The sequence below is a fragment of the Corvus moneduloides genome, chromosome 18 (genome assembly GCF_009650955.1).
Source record: "Corvus moneduloides isolate bCorMon1 chromosome 18, bCorMon1.pri, whole genome shotgun sequence".
Classification (NCBI taxonomy): domain Eukaryota; kingdom Metazoa; phylum Chordata; class Aves; order Passeriformes; family Corvidae; genus Corvus; species Corvus moneduloides.
The window spans coordinates 13703317-13721342 of record NC_045493.1 but is presented as its reverse complement, the minus strand read 5'-3'; the positions used below and the strand labels follow the sequence as shown (position 1 = coordinate 13721342).

At 49.9% G+C, this 18026-nt stretch overlaps 2 protein-coding genes across 4 annotated transcripts in view; one reads left to right on the top strand and one right to left on the bottom strand.

Annotated features, from left to right (window-relative positions):
• GLT1D1 (glycosyltransferase 1 domain containing 1) overlaps window positions 1–5234 on the bottom strand; it is a 47345-nt gene extending 42111 nt beyond the window's left edge. The window contains exon 1 of one of the 3 annotated variants that reach the window (XM_032127932.1): window positions 4991–5234. Coding sequence is in view for 2 of the 3 variants with exons in the window: in XM_032127933.1 (XP_031983824.1) it covers window positions 1240–1307 (68 nt within the window). In the remaining variant the exon portion in view is untranslated. Of the gene's footprint in view, window positions 1–1239; window positions 1348–4990 lie in introns of those variants that run through there. The other 2 variants (XM_032127933.1, XM_032127930.1) reach the window with 2 other exon arrangements.
• Window positions 5235–5371: 137 nt separating this feature from the next.
• Window positions 5372–18026, top strand: part of SLC15A4 (solute carrier family 15 member 4) — a 30170-nt gene continuing 17515 nt past the window's right edge. Inside the window, exon 1 of the mRNA XM_032127732.1 lies at window positions 5372–6005. Coding sequence (XP_031983623.1) covers window positions 5436–6005 — 570 coding nt within the window. The 5' untranslated portion in view covers window positions 5372–5435. The remainder of the gene's footprint in view (window positions 6006–18026) is intronic.

Here is an 18026-nt window from a genome sequence, read left to right as displayed (position 1 = left end):
ATAAGAATTTACTTGTTTTGTCTCAATATTTTAGTAACAATTATTGCTTTAAAATACCAAAACCTTCAGCTTTTCTGGTCTTTATACTCCCCTTGCTTTGTATCTTCAGTGCCTGGGCAACATGACAGGACCAGCAGATATGTTCTATCAATACCTTGTACAATAGAGTAGCCTTACAGAAGTCTAAGGCTGCACTTGGTATGACACAAGCAGTGTGAAAACCTAATGTCTGTGGATGTTTTTATGCATAACATTATACATAAAATAATACACAGATCAAGCACAGGGAAAACTGGTAATAGCAGAAGGCTATCCCAGGAGATTCATCCTAAGGAAAACAATTAAACTGTGGATGACTTTCAGATAAGATAAAACCAAACCGTTATTTTGGGCCTCAAGAGGACAAAACCAGTGGGAAATTGTTTCATTTTTATAGTGACTTATTTTTTTTATAGCTCAATGCACAGTGAAGCCCTCAGCGATGCTGTCAGCCACGTCCTTTCTCTACGTCACAGAAAAAGTTAAATGGGGACATTAGGAATATTTTTGCCGTTCTGTTAGCCCCTGCAATTTCCCAGCACTGCAGACCCGTGTCCGTCATCCCCACGAGAGCCGCATGTCGAACCCTCCAGCAAGGGCAGCCACTGGAGCGGCTCCTGCACAGCTGCTGCTGCTGCGGGATGGCTCCGGCACAGACCCTGCCTCGGGCGCTGCCTCCCGCCCTTCCCACTGTCGTCTGGCCCATCCTGGCCATATCCCAGGGAGGCAGCCTCAGGAAACCGCTGACCGCCACGGGCTGTGCCAGGCTGCGCGGGGCGGCTGGCCAGGGACGAGGGGCACCCCGCGGGAGCAGCCAGCCAGCCAAGCGGCCCTCACGCAGCGCTTTGGGGAACCGCCGGCGGCCGCTGCCCCGCACCGCGGGCACGGCGAGCGCCGGGAGGGCACGGCGAGCGCCGGGAGGGCACGGTGCCCGGGCAGCGCCGCAGCGGGGGCGGTCCCCGCGGTGTCCCCGGACCTGCCGGGTGGCTCGGCCGCCGCCCCCCGCACACCCCCGGCTCGGCGGAGCCGCCTCCGTGCGCCGGCGCGGGCAATGCATGGCGGGCGGGCCCCGCCGCCCCTGCCCGGCCCCGCTGGGGCGGCTGCGAGGGGCAGCGGGGACCGGGGCCGCCTCCCCACCGCCGGCGCAGCCCCGCGGGGAGCGCGCAGCGCATCCCTCCTCCCAGCGCGGCGGGCACTTACTGAATCCTAGCGGCCGTGGTGGCGTTGCCGGTCTGTGCTCGGAGACACGCGAGCAGCAGCAGCCTCATAGCAGCCGCTCCGCTCCGCCCGCGGCCGCCGCCGCCTCCTCACCTGCCCGCGGCTCCCGGAAACTGCGCTGCGGAGCGGGGTCGAGCCGGGGCTGAACCGGCCGTAGCCCCGGACGCTGCGCGACCCACCCGCGGCCCGGCTGTGCGGGCACGGCCAGCCTTGGCAGGTGTTCCCGGGCAGAGGGCACTCGGCTAGCGAGCCAGAAGGCTTGGGTGCCTTCCCACACCTCTAAATAGCGCTGTGTGTTTTCGTTCCTCAGCCACAAAGATGATGCGCTCAGATCATGGCCAGGGAAACATTAACGCAAAGGCCCCTTGAGAAGAACATCATAGAAGGATAGTAGCAGCCACTGCCTCCTGAAGCAGTTCCTCATATCACCATATGCCTCCCATGAGATGCTTCATACTCGGTGCAGGAATACAGTTAGAAAAAAAAATAAAAACTAAACGTGGATAAGATACCAACCACCAGAACAGCCAGAGGAATGTACTAGCCCAAAGAACGAGGCAACGGGATGGGTCAAGGAGCACTCCAAACATCAGGAACGCCATATAATGAAGTAGAGCCAAAAGTGTGTGAGACTAGAGGAAAGGTCCAGTGAGAAACCACAACAGCAGGCAGAATCCAAAGATACAACAAAACAGGGAAGATAAAAAGAACAAACCTGAACTTGGGACTAAGAAAAGCATATCCCGAACTATCCAGCCAGTCTTCAAGACAAAATGGGTCCACGCCAGTTACAATCAGAAACACAAAGAGCAGCTGAGTGGGGCAGCAGGCACTAAGATGAGAGGCCAATTTAGGGAGTCTGTTGGGAGATTAATAGGAAACAGGTGGCTGATTGTAGATACCCACCCTGAACTTGTTTCAGCATCTTGTAAAAGTGTTGAGAACAGGTGCAGGACATTGGTAGTGATGAGAAGGGGGGCTGATTGGGCAGAAAACTCCCTTTTTTGCTTATAAACCAGTCTGATTGCCTGATACAATTCACCACAGGGCCATACAGATACTTGATTCCCCAAAGGCTGGCAAAGACAGGGAAAAGTGCTCTTCAAAAGCTGCAGTGCCTGGTTACTGTGGCCTAAATTACTCTTCATATTTCAGTGTCAGGTAGAGGGAGAAAAATATGCCACATGCAGAGGAATATAAAATGTAATCCTTTTTGAAACAGTACTTCTTCCAATAATTTGTGTGGACTTCTGAGGCTAACAGGTGTTCTGGAATTGACGGTTCAGAAGTGATAAAAACACACACTGGAGTGGGTTCTGGCAAACTGTAAACATTTTGGTAGGCAGGCTCATGTTTTGCTAACGACTCTTAATGCTGCAGAGCTGTGTTAACTGCATCTCACTGAGTTATCACTTAGATTCAACACAACATTACTTGGACCACTTCAAACTCCATTGGAACTAAAAATTTTGGCTACAATCTAGAAGAGCAACAAATCTTGCATAAATGCTAAAAATAGCGTAAATGTTAATCTACAGGTAGGCAGAACTAAACCAGCTTTGTCACCATTTTAGAAAGTGTTTCTGGCATGAAATCCCACTCCTGTTGAGATGTAATGGGCTTGTGTCCGTCTGGCCAGGATTCCAGCCTTGAAGTGGCCCATGTGAAGCACATTTGGGCTTCTGAGAGTTGGTCACAGACCTGAAGGTGTCACACAGGCTGCATGAGGCTTCTGCAGCTGCCCTTCAGCTCCTGCTACACTGCTACTCTAAATCCTTCCCCAACAGACCCTCCTGCTTCCAAGATCTCCCCCACACAACAGAGATCACCCAGGTGCATCACACCAGGAAGGTTTGACAGCATATGCCAGCCAGGAAAAACCTCGCCCCTGTATCACCAAAAGTGGGGATTCTCCAGGTGCATGGCCTGAAGCAGGGTATCTGACTGTGGCTCAGAAAGCCACGTTTTGGATTAACAGAAGCTGTCCAACACATTTAGTGTGCAACACAAGACAAAACAACAAACATCAAAGTAAGACAAAGCCTGCTCCATGAGAAATGAGGAAACTCAACCATCTGAAAAATAAAGAGGAAATAAAGGAAACATTCAAAGAGATCTTAACATTTTATCACTATTTATGGTAACTCCGGCTTTATGCTATATAGGCCTTGACTGAAAAAAATAACAGCCTGGAAATGTGCAGCATTGTGTGTCAAAAACACATACAGGCACTAATATATTCCTGCACAGACACAGGTGCAGCCACTGTGTTCAGAGAAAGGGTCATGGATGTATCATAATGAAGTTTTAAATACACTGGAGCTAAGTATTGTTTGGAGAATTAAAACCTCCTTCCTGAGCTGCCATACTGCCAGAGAGAAGGTTCGGGTTCCAACAGTAACTTCTGAATTTCAGCGAGAGTACCCACATCTCTGTACTTGAAGAATTAAATAACATTTTAACGTACATTTCAACTTCTGTTCAGCATTGTTAATTGTTTCTACCAGGTGTGGGATAGGTCAATATAGAAATCTCACTCATCAAGGTAAATTATGAAGGGCCTAGAACATGAAAATAAGTCACAGTAACACAAACTGTGCTTCATTACTTTGAGTCTCCAGAAAATACTACTGAACTCCTCAGAAAATGTCATCACAGTTAATATCACATACTGTATTAAGCTAGGAAAAGCTGAAATGTAATTTTATTACAGAATCAGTCATGTTACAGTAGTTCACAAAGAGATGTCTGAACAGCTGCTTGCTTTTTCCTCATTGTCCTTTGTCATGAAATTTGTTAACTAGTTAAGAGAGCGAATATATTTAATGAGTCATTTTAATGGCATATGTTATTTACACAGGCCCATTATTAAATGAATATATTTACTTTTACAAGCATCACTTGCTCCACTACCAACATTTCTCCAAAGTAAGTCATGCCTAGATGTTTGGTAGGTAACTATATGATGTCAATCAATTTAACTTTTTCACTGAAAACACACAACCAGCAGTGTCTTCCCCACTTTGTTCTGGCCAAAAATAAGACTTTAAGAGCTGCTCCTGAAGACAATTTCATACTTTCACAACCTTTACCTCTGCACGTGTGATGGTGGAACTTGCAGCACATCTTAGGGTCCTGATCTTGCAAGCACTAATTCATGTTTTCCCATTTTAATCACATGCTTTGTCCCATTCAGATGAGTGTTCATTCTCCATGTGTACCTGTGCAATTCCTGCATGCCCTCACACCCAGCTGCTGCTCCCACCCCTGAGTCACCAGGCACAGCTGGGGTGCTGAGCCGGGCCTGCTGCTTCTAAACGTATAAAACCAACCTTTTACAGTGCACCTTTATCACCTTTTCCTGCAGAAAGACCTGTCGTGGGACAATCTTGAACTGTGGCATTAAATAACCATAAAAAAACCCCAGATGATTTGGGGTCTGGAGCATCTCTCTTTTGAGAGACCGTGGTAGCTGGGCCTGTTTAGTCTCGAGGAGACTGAGAGGGGATCTCATTAATGCATATAAATATCTCAGAGGCGGGTGCCAAGGGAATGGTGCCAGGCTCCTTTCAGTGGCGCCCAGCAACAGGATGAGGAGCAGTGCCCATAAACTAAAACACAGGAAGTTCCACCTCTACACGAAGAGCTTATTTTCATTAAGGATGGCAGAGCACGGGAACAGCTGGCCAGGGAGGTTGTGGATTCTGCCTCTCTGGAGACGTTCCAAACCCACCTGGACGCGCTCCTGTGCCACCTGCCTTAGCAGGGGGGTTGCACTGGATGATCTCCAGGGTCCCTTCCAACCCGAACGAGATTCCGTGAAAACCCATTTCCCTGCTGCAGCCCCCCGGCCCGGCCCGGCAGCCGATCCAAACCGGGGAGGGGACGCCAGCGGGGAGAGGCGCCACACAGCCCGGGGTGCGCAGCCCCGGCCGGGCGCTGACGGACACGCTGACGGACACTTTAGGGAACCGGCCGGCCCGGGCCCCCCTCACGGCCGGCCGGGCCCGGCCCCGCCGCTTCCGCCCCGCCGCGCCCCGCCTCGGCCCCGTGACGGCGCGGCGGGCGGAGTGACAGCGCCCTGAGCCAATGGCGCCGCGGCGCTGCCGGGGGCGGGGCCGGGGCGGGTCCCTCGGGCCGGGGCCGGGGCCGCGGCGGGGCCGGGGGGACGCGGGGCCATGGAGGAGCCCGAGCCGAGCGAGCGCAGCCCTTTGCTGAGCAGCGGCGAGCGCGGGCGGGGGCCGAGCAGCGCCTTCCAGGGCCGGCGGCTGGCCTGCGCCGCCGTGCTGCTGGCCGAGCTGCTGGAGCGGGTGGCCTTCTACGGCATCACCTCCAACCTGGTGCTGTTCCTCAACGGGCCGCCCTATGGCTGGGAGGGCGCCCAGGCCAGCCAGGCGCTGCTGCTCTTCATGGGCATCACCTACCTGGTGTCGCCGTTCGGGGGCTGGCTGGCTGACGCCCTGCTGGGCAAGTTCGGCACCATCCTGCTCAGCATGGCGCTGTACCTGCTGGGCATGCTGGCCTTCCCCGTCATCGCCGCGCCGCACACCCGCCAGGGCCTCTGCGGGGACATCCCCCTGTTCCCCGTGGAGAACTGCTCCTCGCCGGCGGCCAACGCCACCCTGGCGCCCTGCTCCCCGCTGGGAGCCACCCGCTACTGTGCCACCGCCACCTTCGTGGGACTGGTCCTCGTGGGGCTGGGCGTCGGCTCGGTCAAGGCCAACATCACCCCGTTCGGGGCAGACCAGGTCGAGTATTGTCTGGCAGCTGCTGAAGCGCTCGTGGGTGCCCCAGGGGTGGCAGAGGGGCTTGCCTTGGTGGGGTGGACAGTGCCCGACTGAGTGATCTCTCTGTACGTGTTCGGCCTTGGAGGGTATCAGATCGTCCAGCTCTGTTCCCTGTGTAATGCGAGTTGTTAAGTTGTGCCCTCTTTGATAAAAGTTTGGTGCCTGTGGGGTGTCAGATCCCTTGTGACCTTTGGTTTCATGGTTACCCTGCCTTCTGAGTTGGCTAAGCCATCAGCGTCTTGAGGACTTGGGCTGAATACTTAATGGCCATTAAGTGGGCTGTTAATTATCCTCCCTTGTGAGCTTGTACCCAGTTAATTTGACCTCAGAGCTCATCAGATGAAGTACAGGATACACATTTTTAGCTTTGACAAGGATGACATGGGCCTTCTAAGGCAGTGTTAGAGGCCTTTACCATCCTGTGATAAACGAAGGCTACAAAACAAACAGGTTTTGTGCACTTTTTTTTGAGCACTGCATTGCCCTTGAGTGACATTTTTGTGCAGGCTAGCGCTGCATCACATGATGGGTGGAATCTGCTCTCAACGTGGTAAACATCACCTGCATTGTTCCCATAAGGACATGTCCTGTCCGATGACCTTATCCGGATCCGCTCCAGTGATATCATTCATTGGGTCATCACTGCAGAACCGAGTGGCTTCACAGAAGACATTTGAGAGGCAACTTAGAGTTCAGTAGCAACTGGAATGCTCTGTTGCGTGTACTTTTTTACAGTCCTGTGCTAAGGTGCTGTGCTGGCTGTGGATGTTGAAATGTAATTTCTGCTTTACAAATGGAGAATTTCAGTATGTTCAGGTACTGAGCAGCTTTTCTGACTGAACTGAAAATCCAATTGCATGTCTGTTTACTGGCTCACTGAGTTCTGGTTAGAGCAGGTGTCAGAAATGCCATGAATTCTTTGTAAGAGGGAGGATCTGCCACAGTATCATTGCCAAACATACCTCTGTTCTCTGTTGTGCAGTTTGTATTTGTCATTCTTTGGCATTTCATCCTGAATTCTGGAGTTCTGGGTGAAAGGCAGTATATAAATGTAAAACATTATTATAGCCCAGGATTGTGTGTCCCCAGTGCATTAATTCTGTTTAAACCAGCCTGAGCCCATCAAGTGAAATAGCTTTAGTATGACTTTATCTTGTAAGATGTTTTTCAAAACTGACCACTTATCCCCGGAATGCTTTATGAAAGTTAAATATGAGAGATAAATAATGGCAGGAACAGAGCAAAAGAAGAGCCATTGCCAATGGAAGTGTAGCTGTTGTAGCTGGATTTTGTAAAGGCTTTTCCCCCAGGATTTCAAGGAAAGCAGTTTTTGGCTGGGTTTGCAGGTAATTCACAGTGATTTATGTAGGGTGAAGCAAAGAAATACTCCTTTCTGGGCCATAATAATCAGTGGAGCTCTGCCGAGGACTGAATTTTCCCCCTTCTCTCTTTTTCTGGCTTATCTCTAGTTAAATATATTACAGCATGCCACTTACCTTGGTGTGCAGTTTGGGGCCCTCTTGGGTGCCTTGTCCCTGCATAGGAATGTAGAAAACTGCTGGGGAGATGTGTGTATATCTGTATCTATGTATCTGTATCTATCTATATATCTGAGAATAAAATCTGTCTCCCAGAGCCACATTCTTGGGAGGCCAGAGCACAATGCAAACACGTTTTGGCTGGATGTGTGCTGATAAGATTTGTCCTCTTTCCCCTAAGTACCAAACAAAGGTATGAATTGTATATCATGTACTTTAGTTGGCACAATCACCTTTCAGAATGTTAATTACGTTTCACTGCAGATCTCTTAAAAGTCACCGTGTGAATTTTTCAGCTTTAATGTGTGTATGGAATTTGGGTGGAGAGCTGTAATATAATGAGAGGTTTTTTTATTTAGCAGAATCACTTTGTGGAAAATCGGAAACTGAACTGCAGTACTTACTCTTCTCTGAATTTGAAAGATGTGGTTTCTAGTTTCTGACTTTCTGTTAAATGCATGCTTTTAGAAGTGCTGTTAAAAGGACCCAGTAGACTTAGTATCGAGTGACTTCCACCAGTCAGCTGAGCAAAAAAAGTTCCTGCTAAGTTGGGACAGACCAGCTTTTCCCAACCATGTTTATAAATGAGCTGTTTTTCTAGAAGTGGCAGATTGATCCATCCTGCTGCTCTAAATCTGAGCTGATGGTTCTCGGAATAGTGTTTCTAATCATGTGATCCTATAACCTGGCACTTTCCAGTTCCCCTTTCAAGTGCGAGTTTTTTGCTGTCACTTCCTGTTCCATGGAGCAGTTTGTGACTTTCTGCAGTTAGGAAACAATAGGACTGTTGGTCATTATTGTGAAAGCTGGTTCAGCTTCAACACTGAAGCAGAATGGTAGCAGACTCCTAATCTAGTATCAGCCATAATCATTGTTCTAATTATAGCTGCATGTCTTTCAGGGTTACAGCAATTGGAGGTGCCAGGTTTCACCCACACTGGGGCTTCCCTCTGAACTGCCTTCATAGCCAATAAATCTATCAGGCCATAACTGCCAGAGATCTTCTAACTCTGCTGAAATTGTTCTTTTACAGTTGCTGTTGGAAATTGCTGCTGTAAAGATGGCTTTAGAGTGATTTTCAGCCTTTATTTATTTGTAGAGCTTAGATTTTCCAGCCTCTGGATAAGGATGGGGAACCACGTATGTAGGTTGGAAGGTCCCTAACTGCAACTTATTTTGTTGTTGCTGCTGTTGAGCTTCTTATGAGCTTGTGGACCTCGAAGACTCTGCAGAGAACAGTTTGAATCAAGTTTTGGCTTTCACAAGGCCAGTAAAAACAGATGGGAGAGGAAACAGATTTTGTATGTGGACTTGCTGAATTTTAGTGTAAATTTGAAATTATGTAGCAGCTAGTAATACTGTGTAGCTCCGCTACCGAGCTCTCTGAGATGATCTCAAAGAATAAGTGCTGGCTGCAGTGATGGATTAATCAGGATTCTGTAAATTTGGCTGCACAGAACTCCTGTCATTGTACCTTCTGTTGTGGGCTAAGGACAAGGTTCTGCGTTTCATCCTTGCTCTGTTGTGTGGTTGCTCTCAGAGCTGACTGGGATGAGTTTGGGGGTGTTTGTTGCATTTGTTGCTTGTGACTGTCAGTTGATTGCAGGAACAAATGAAAACTGCTACTGTCAGGCACTTTTGAATGATCTTGTTCCTTTCATGGGAGTCAGGTGGAAGGTCCCAGCTTTGGATCGGTTGTGATGTGAGACACACACTGGAACTCTGAAACGCTGGGGTTTAGGGCACACTTGAGATCATTAGCAGGTGATGACAGAAATGAGATGTCACAGTGGAATGGTGGGCACCAGCTAGACACGGGCTGCAGCAAAAATGGCAAATCTTGTGGGTAGTGAGTCCTCTGAAACCAACCTGTGAGAGGAGCAAATGACCTTGTGACAAAGCAAAGCATCTAAACACAGCAACTGTGGACAAGCAACGATGTTTGGATTCCTGACTCTTTACATAAAAATCAAAAGGTTCTAATAGAGTCTTAGTATTTGAGTTGTGTAATATTGTTGTTTCCAAGCTGTACAAACTGCTTTGGCTAGCACTTGGATCATCTCCTAAGAAAGACATTGTTGCTGAAAAATCCAGGGGAGGGATAATGGAGCAAGTGATCATCTTTCTTCTAAGTCAGAAGGAGGTCTGAGTACAAGCCTTAGGACAGCTGTGCTGTGGAAGCTGCTGTCAGTCACATATTTGTAAGGTGTTTGCATCAAGGGTTGTAAGTAACGATCCAGTTACTCTTCCTCCCATTCTTCCTTTCAGTTGTGCATAAAATCCTGTTCTGGTTGCAAGATGGGAACCTCGGATCCTGAGTTCAGAGGATTGCAGTGCAGTGACACAGCTGGCATTGAGGTGCATCCTTTTCCTGCTGCAGTTGGTGGTGGGATTTTAGGAATATAATGAAGATGGTGGTGCTGGTAGCACAAGGAGAGTGAGGAGAGTGCTGCTATGCTTGAGCACAGATGAAATTGAGCAGAGGGAGTGATAGATTTTTTCTTTCTGCTTGGGTGATTGAAAATAATGCAAGCAGAAGGGGGAAAGGAGAGCTCCTGCAGTTATGTGGAAAAAACTTGTGCTTGATAAAAGTAAAATAATAAAATTATGACATGTTTTTCTTCTTAGTTCCTTACTAAAATGTAGTGTTTACTTATGAAAATGTTTTGTGCTGTCACACACAGCTCAGGTAACAGCCAGGAGGGAAAACTTTTTAGTGATCTGCTGTAAATGTAATATTACTGACATTCTGGGCAGCCAGTGAGATGTTTGAAAAGAGCTACAGAATTGCCTTTTAACTCCACTGTCTTTCCTGGTTTTGACAAGACATCTTCATAGTTCTTTGTCTTTGAGAAGATATTCCACCAGGTAGTTCAGTGGGATTTTTATTCAGTTATTAATGTTTGCCAGTTAAATGCCATAGTGGCATTTCAGACATGGCTGTGATGTGATTTTTACTGCAAATATATAGTTTGATAAAGAAGGAGAAAATGGATTCTTTGCATTGTAAGCCTGATGTGTGTCTGTCCCTTGAGCACTGCCTTCCTTTTGGTCACTCTGTTACAAAAAGGACACTGGAGATGGTGAAGGAAGTTTCTGGGAAGGGCCACAGACATGGTCAGTAGTTTCCAGGTGAGGAATCATGAATCAGTCTAAATTTTCTACCTCTGAAAAGGCAGCAAAAAGGAAGATGTGACAGTGGTTTGTGCCCACAGTGGTCAGGGGAGAGAGGCAGCAATGGAGCAGGAATGGGATGGAGCTCAGCTGTCTCTTTTGTTTCCTGGAACGAGGTAAAAGGAGCGAGGCTCGGACAGGGCAGGTTCAAAGCAGGCAAGTGGAGGTAGTTCTTCCCACAGTGTAATTACCTGTGCAGCTCTTTGCCGTGGGATATTTTGGATTCTGAAAACTGACCTGGGTTCAGAGGCAGGTTACACAAGTTTGTGGAGAGGAGAGCTGCTGCATTGATTAAGTAAAGAGAAGCCATCCTTGGTTCAGGAAGTTTCTCAGGAGCTAATGATCGGAGGCTGGGAAATGCTTGATAGAAGCCTCATGCTGTGCTTCCCTGTTCTTGCCTGGATCAAAGTTTGCTTTCTTCTCCCAGCTTTCCTTTGTAGAGATGTCAGCTAGGTCATGTATAAGAGGGAGGATGAGAAGTCATCCTTCTTGCAGAAATGAGAGAACTGAGACTTTGTGATGAATAAATGGAAACTTCATCAAACAGATTGCTAACACTTTGCACATGTTGGAGCACTGTGTTCATGTAATTGTTTGCTAATATCCTGCTGCTCATTGGGGTTTAGAACAATTCCTAGATTGACACACTGCTGCAGTTGATGAAAGTTAGGAAATGAGTACCGAGTTGAAGCTGGAGAGGGAGAATTTCTTGGGTTTAGTCTCCAGGATTGTGTGTGACATTCTAACAGACATACCTGAATGCCTCACAATGCCATTAGCTATGCACAGGAATAGATATTTTAATATTTCCTTGGTTGGGCTTGGCTAAATGATACGGATGGGTTTGTGCACCACTGGGAAACCTGAAGCTGTTAATCAGAACTGACAGTGTTAAAAACTCATTTCAAGACACAATTTGCTTTTCGTATTGCAAACTAAACATGGATCTTTTGAAGATCTGGCAAATGAGGAGGGGAAATTTGCAATTACAAATGAAAGATAACTGACTCAGCAAGGCTGGTGCATGGCACTGACTTGCTAGTTACTGTTAATGGCCTTTCTGTCATCAGCCACTGACAAATAAAGTATTATGGATTCTTTTACAGACTACTCGATCTTTTTAATGTATTTCAAATTTTAATTTGCCTAATTTCTCTTACATCACCTCTTATGAGTGATGCTGGGTTCCTGGGACTTCATTGCAAAACATGGGGTAACTTACAATAGGCAATAATAAAGAGTGATGGTGAAAACTGTACAGGATAGTTCTATAAACCAGGGATGTCTTTACTTTCACTGGTGTTGGGGTTTTAGTTTAGTCTGTTTTTTTCTCTGTTAAAGGAATTTTCTCCCATATGCATGTTGCTAGGGGACAAATAGCTGTACTTAAGAAAGACAAAAGGGGAGTGGGGCGGACCTGGCTACTCCTTTGTCTACACCTGGGTGTGAGTTCAGTTCGCTCTGAGCGTCCGGAGAGAGAAGCTGCAGAGAAAGGAGCTGCTGCTTCTTTCTTTTTGGCCGTTCTTTCTTCCTGCTGGAAACAACGCCGGGACCCCAAAAGCCGCTTTCCCTGCCCTGCTGGAGACCGAGCTGTGGCTGCCCTGCTCCGCTGCTGCTTCGAGCTTTCGCTACGCTGTAGCCCTGCTCGCCCTGCCTGCCTGGGCCTCCGTGGGGTTCTCCCATCTGGATACATCTCGTCTGCCACCCGGGATTTGCGTTTGTCCCTGCCGTTTCCAGCCTGCTGTTCCTGAGAGCCCGGGATCAACTGCCCAGCGGTTTGTGAAGCCTTTGCTCCATCCCTTCCCGGGATCCCAGGGCACCGGTGCCGCGTGTGTCCCGAGCTCGCTCCGGAGCGCCCCCTGCAGCCGCGGGGGAACCATCGCACCTGCCCTGCTCACCGGGAGCCGCCAGCGCCCCTGCCGGCTGCGAGCGGAACTGCACCCGAGGGGAAATGGCCTGACAGCCGAGAAGGCTGGCACTGGGTTTGTGATTGCTGTTACTGCCATAGTTGTTGTTGTTTTGTTTGACTGGTTATATACATATATATATATATAGTAAAGAACTGTTATTCCTATTTCCCACATCTTCGCCTAAAGGCTCTTGATTTCAAAATATAATAACTTGGAGGGAAAAGGGGTTATATCTGCCACTTCAAGGGGGGCCTCTGCCTTCCTTAGCAGACACCTGTCTTTCAAAACCGAGACAGATCTTGGCGCCCAACGTGGGGCCTAAGGGCATTAAGAGATAGAGGTGAAAAAGGAATAACAGTTCCTGGATAACTTTATTTTGTGTGCTGGATATTGGAACCTTGTTAGGCAGCACTATGTGGTCTAGTTTACCCTGGTTCGGGTGGCATGTGGCCGTGGCTATATTCTTCCCCTTTGCAGCTCCTTACTTGAATATGGGTCCTCTGACTAAGGCTACCATTGCTGTTATCCAGCTTGCGTTATGGGTCGAGAAGGTGAGGAATTCATGGGTTTTTAACTTCCTCCGGAATGTGGGCACATGGATAAACAGCTATCACACACTGAGCACATGTTTTTGGGGTTATGTTAACAATGGTACCTTCTGTGAGGAAATGACACCAGGGGAAGTTTTCCCCCAACCCCTCAACCAGTTCTTTGGGCCCACCCCATCAATTTTCGAAGGGTTTAAATTCCCTCTGAATACTAACCATCTGCTGCTGATAGGCCTACTCTATTTAGCATTCAAGGATAAGTTGAGATTGGCTTGGATATCTACCCGGACACCAGCCCCAGAGACTAGAGATCCTACCCCAGAGCCTGATCCTGCCCCAGAACCTGACATGGCCCCAGAGAGTAGAGTTCCTACCCCAGAGCCTGATCCTGCCCCAGAGCCTGACACGGCCCCAGACACTAGAGATCCTACCCCAGAGCCAGAGCCTGCCACAGCCCCAGACACTAGAGATCCCGCCCCACAGACTGATACTGCCCAACAGTCCACCTCAGAAATGGACTACCCAAACTGGGTGGGGGTACTGGCAAAAGGGATGCAGGAGATGTGCCAAGAGATGGGTCAGGTGCGCCAGGGGATATGCCAGGAGATGGGCCAGGTGCGCAAGGAGATGTGCCAGGAGATGGGCCAGGTGCGCCAGGAGATATGCCAATTGCTAAGGGAATACACCTCCTCAGCTAGTGAAAAACCCTCTCCCTGCCCCAAAGAGGGTGAGTCCGATGGTGCAGCAGTGGAACCCACGGATGTTACAACCATCCAGGCTTCAGCTGAACCACAAGGACAACCACAGCCAGCAGCAGTCGCCCCTGTGCAAAGGAGGAAGTATAAGACCAAATCAGTACGACCAGTCAATGATGATGGGCAACCAGGGCCCTCACAACCAGCAGGAGAGCCAGAGCCAGAAGTCATCACTGAGTCCCTGTCGCACGACAGTCTCCGTGCTATGCGAAACGACATTGTGCGAAGGGGGCGTGAGCCTTATACCACCTGGCTGCTTCGGGTTTGGGACCTTATGGGCACAAGTGTGCAACTGGATAGTGGTGAGGCAAGGTATCTGGGATCGTTGACCCAGGACCCAGGTGTGGACCAGATATTTGTGAGGGAGCCAGGGCCTCTCTCTCTTTGGGAGCGGCTCTTAATGAGTGTGAGAGAAAGGTTCATTCACAAAGAAAGAATGCAGGAGTATCATCATAGAATGCAGTGGAAGACACTCGAGCAAGGGATCCAACAGCTAAGAGAGGTGGCAATATTAGAGGTACTCTTTGGGAAGGATGGACAGCATGATAATGACCCCGATAAGGTCAGGTGCACAGGACAGATGATGTGGAACCTGGCAAGGCTAGGGCCATCACAATACACCACCTTCATTGCAACGATTGATGCTGACAATACCCGAGAAACAGTGGGCTCTGTTGCCAACAGGCTCAGGCATTATGACAGCATGATCAATGGCCCGCTGAAAGCTCATGTCTCTGCTGTGGTCCAGGACCTCAAAGAGGAGATGAAGGAGATGAGGGAGGAGATGAGGGAGGAGATGAGGGAGGAGATGAGGAGGGTCAGCGTGGCACCAGTGCGAGTCACAGGCCCCCAAGTCAGAGCCCGTCGTCCCCCTGCGAGAGAGAGAGGGTACACCCCACGAGCTGAGCTGTGGTTTTTCCTGTGTGAGCATGGGGAAGACATGAGAAGGTGGGATGGGAAACCCACCTCTGCCCTGGCAGCGCGGGTGCGTGAACTCAAGGAGGGAGGCACTAACCGAGGGGGTTCCGCTAAGGTGAAAGTAGCCTCAGCCTCCCGTGACCGAGCTGCCAGGCATTACAGAAGGGAGGATGATATGTCGGATCCCCTTGAAGGTACCTCGAGCATGTACGCCCAGGGAAAGAATGATAACCAGGGCTAGAGGGGCCCTGCCTCTAGCCAGGAAGAGGCACGGGAGAACCGAGTTTTCTGGACGGTGTGGATCCGATGGCCTGGCACATCAGAGCCACAAAAATATGATGCATTGGTTGATACTGGAGCACAGTGTACTTTAATGCCATCGGGACATGTGGGGGCAGAACCTGTATCCATTGCTGGGGTGACCGGGGGATCACAGCAGTTGACCCTTTTGGAAGCTGAGGTGAGCCTGACTGGGAAGGAGTGGCAAAAGCATCCGATTGTGACCGGCCCAGAGGCCCCGTGTATTCTGGGCATAGACTTCCTCCGGAATGGCTACTACAAAGACCCAAAAGGACTCAGGTGGGCATTTGGGATTGCTGCTGTGGAGGCAGAGGGCATTAGGCAATTGAACACCCTGCCTGGACTATCTGAGAATCCTTCTGCAGTTGGGCTCCTGAAAGTGGAAGAGCAACGAGTGCCAATTGCCACCTCGACAGTGCACCGCCGGCAGTATCGGACAAATCGAGATGCTGTGATCCCCATCCACAAGATGATCCGTGAGCTGGAGAGTCAAGGGGTGGTCAGCAAGACCCACTCACCCTTCAACAGCCCCATCTGGCCTGTGCGCAAGTCTGACGGGGAATGGAGATTGACTGTGGACTATCGTGCCTTGAATGAAGTGACTCCACCGTTGAGCGCTGCCGTGCCAGACATGTTGGAGCTCCAGTACGAGCTGGAGTCCAAAGCAGCAAAGTGGTACGCCACTATTGACATTGCCAATGCATTTTTCTCCATTCCTCTGGCAGCAGAGTGCAGGCCTCAGTTTGCCTTCACCTGGAGGGGCGTGCAGTACACCTGGAATCGACTGCCCCAGGGGTGGAAGCACAGTCCCACCATCTGTCATGGACTGATCCAGACTGCACTAGAAAAGGGTGAGGCTCCAGAACATCTGCAGTACATTGATGACATCATTGTGTGGGGGAACACCGCAACCGAAGTGTTTGAGAAAGGAGAGAGAATAATTCAAATTCTCCTGCAAGCTGGTTTTGCCATCAAGAAGAGCAAGGTCAAGGGACCTGCCCGAGAGATCCAGTTCCTGGGAGTAAAGTGGCAAGATGGACGACGTCAGATTCCCATTGAGGTCATCAATAAGATCACAGCAATGTCTCCGCCGACCAACAAGAAGGAAACACAAGCTTTCCTAGGTGCTATAGGTTTCTGGAGGATGCACATTCCCGAGTACAGCCAGATCGTGAGTCCTCTCTACCTGGTTACCCGCAAGAAGAATGATTTCCACTGGGGCCCTGAACAGCAGCAGGCCTTCGCCCAGATCAAACAGGAAATTGCTCACGCCGTAGCCCTTGGCCCAGTCAGGACAGGACCAGAGGTGAAGAACGTGCTCTACTCTGCAGCCGGGAACAAGGGTCTGTCCTGGAGCCTCTGGCAGAAGGTGCCTGGTGAGACTCGGGGCCGACCACTGGGATTCTGGAGCCGAAGCTACAGAGGATCTGAAGCCAACTACACTCCCACAGAGAAGGAAATCCTGGCAGCTTATGAAGGAGTCCAGGCTGCCTCAGAAGTAATCGGCACAGAGGCACAACTCCTCCTGGCACCCCGACTACCGGTGCTGGGGTGGATGTTCAAAGGAAAGATTCCCTCCACGCATCACGCCACCGACGCTACTTGGAGCAAATGGATTGCCCTCATCACGCAGCGCGCCCGAATTGGAAACCCAAGTCGCCCTGGGATCTTGGAAATAATTACGAACTGGCCGGAAGGTGAGACTTTTGGGTTATCTTCTGAAGAAGAAGAGGAGCAGGTGACACGTGCCGAAGAAGCCCCACCATATAACGAGCTACCAGAGAGTGAAAGACAATACGCCCTCTTCACTGATGGTTCCTGCCGAATTGTAGGCGCTAGCCGGAAATGGAAAGCCGCTGTATGGAGCCCCACACGACAAGTTGCACAGGCTACTGAAGGAGAAGGTGGATCGAGCCAATTTGCTGAGCTCAAAGCTGTCCAATTAGCTCTGGACATAGCTGAAAGAGAGAAGTGGCCAAAGCTCTACCTCTACACTGATTCATGGATGGTAGCCAATGCTCTGTGGGGTTGGCTGGAAAGGTGGAATAAGGCAAACTGGCAGCGCAGAGGAAAACCAATCTGGGCTGCTGAAGAGTGGAAAGACATTGCCACTCGGGTAGAGAAGCTATCCGTGAAGGTCCGTCATGTAGATGCTCACATCCCCAAGAGCCGGGCTAATGAAGAACATCGTAACAACAGACAGGTAGATCAGGCTGCGAAAATAGAGGTGTCCCAGATAGACTTGGATTGGCAACATAAAGGAGAACTGTTCCTAGCTCGATGGGCCCATGATGCCTCAGGTCATCAGGGCAGAGATGCCACCTATAAGTGGGCACGAGACCGAGGGGTGGATCTAACCATGGACAGTATCTCCCAGGTTATCCATGATTGTGAGACATGCGCTGCGATCAAGCAGGCCAAGCGGGTGAAGCCTCTGTGGTATGGCGGGCGATGGTCCAAATACAAGTATGGGGAGGCCTGGCAGATTGATTACATCACACTGCCTCAAACCCGCCAAGGCAAGCGCTATGTGCTCACAATGGTAGAAGCCACCACTGGGTGGCTGGAGACCTACCCTGTGCCTCATGCTACTGCCCGGAACACCATCCTGGGCCTGGAAAAGCAAGTCCTTTGGAGGCATGGCACCCCTGAGAGAATCGAGTCTGACAATGGGACTCATTTCAAGAACAGCCTTATAAACACCTGGGCTAGAGAACATGGCATAGAGTGGGTGTACCACATCCCTTACCATGCACCAGCAGCTGGGAAGGTTGAGCGGTGTAATGGACTGCTTAAAACCACCTTGAAGGCACTGGGTGGGGGGACTTTCAAAAACTGG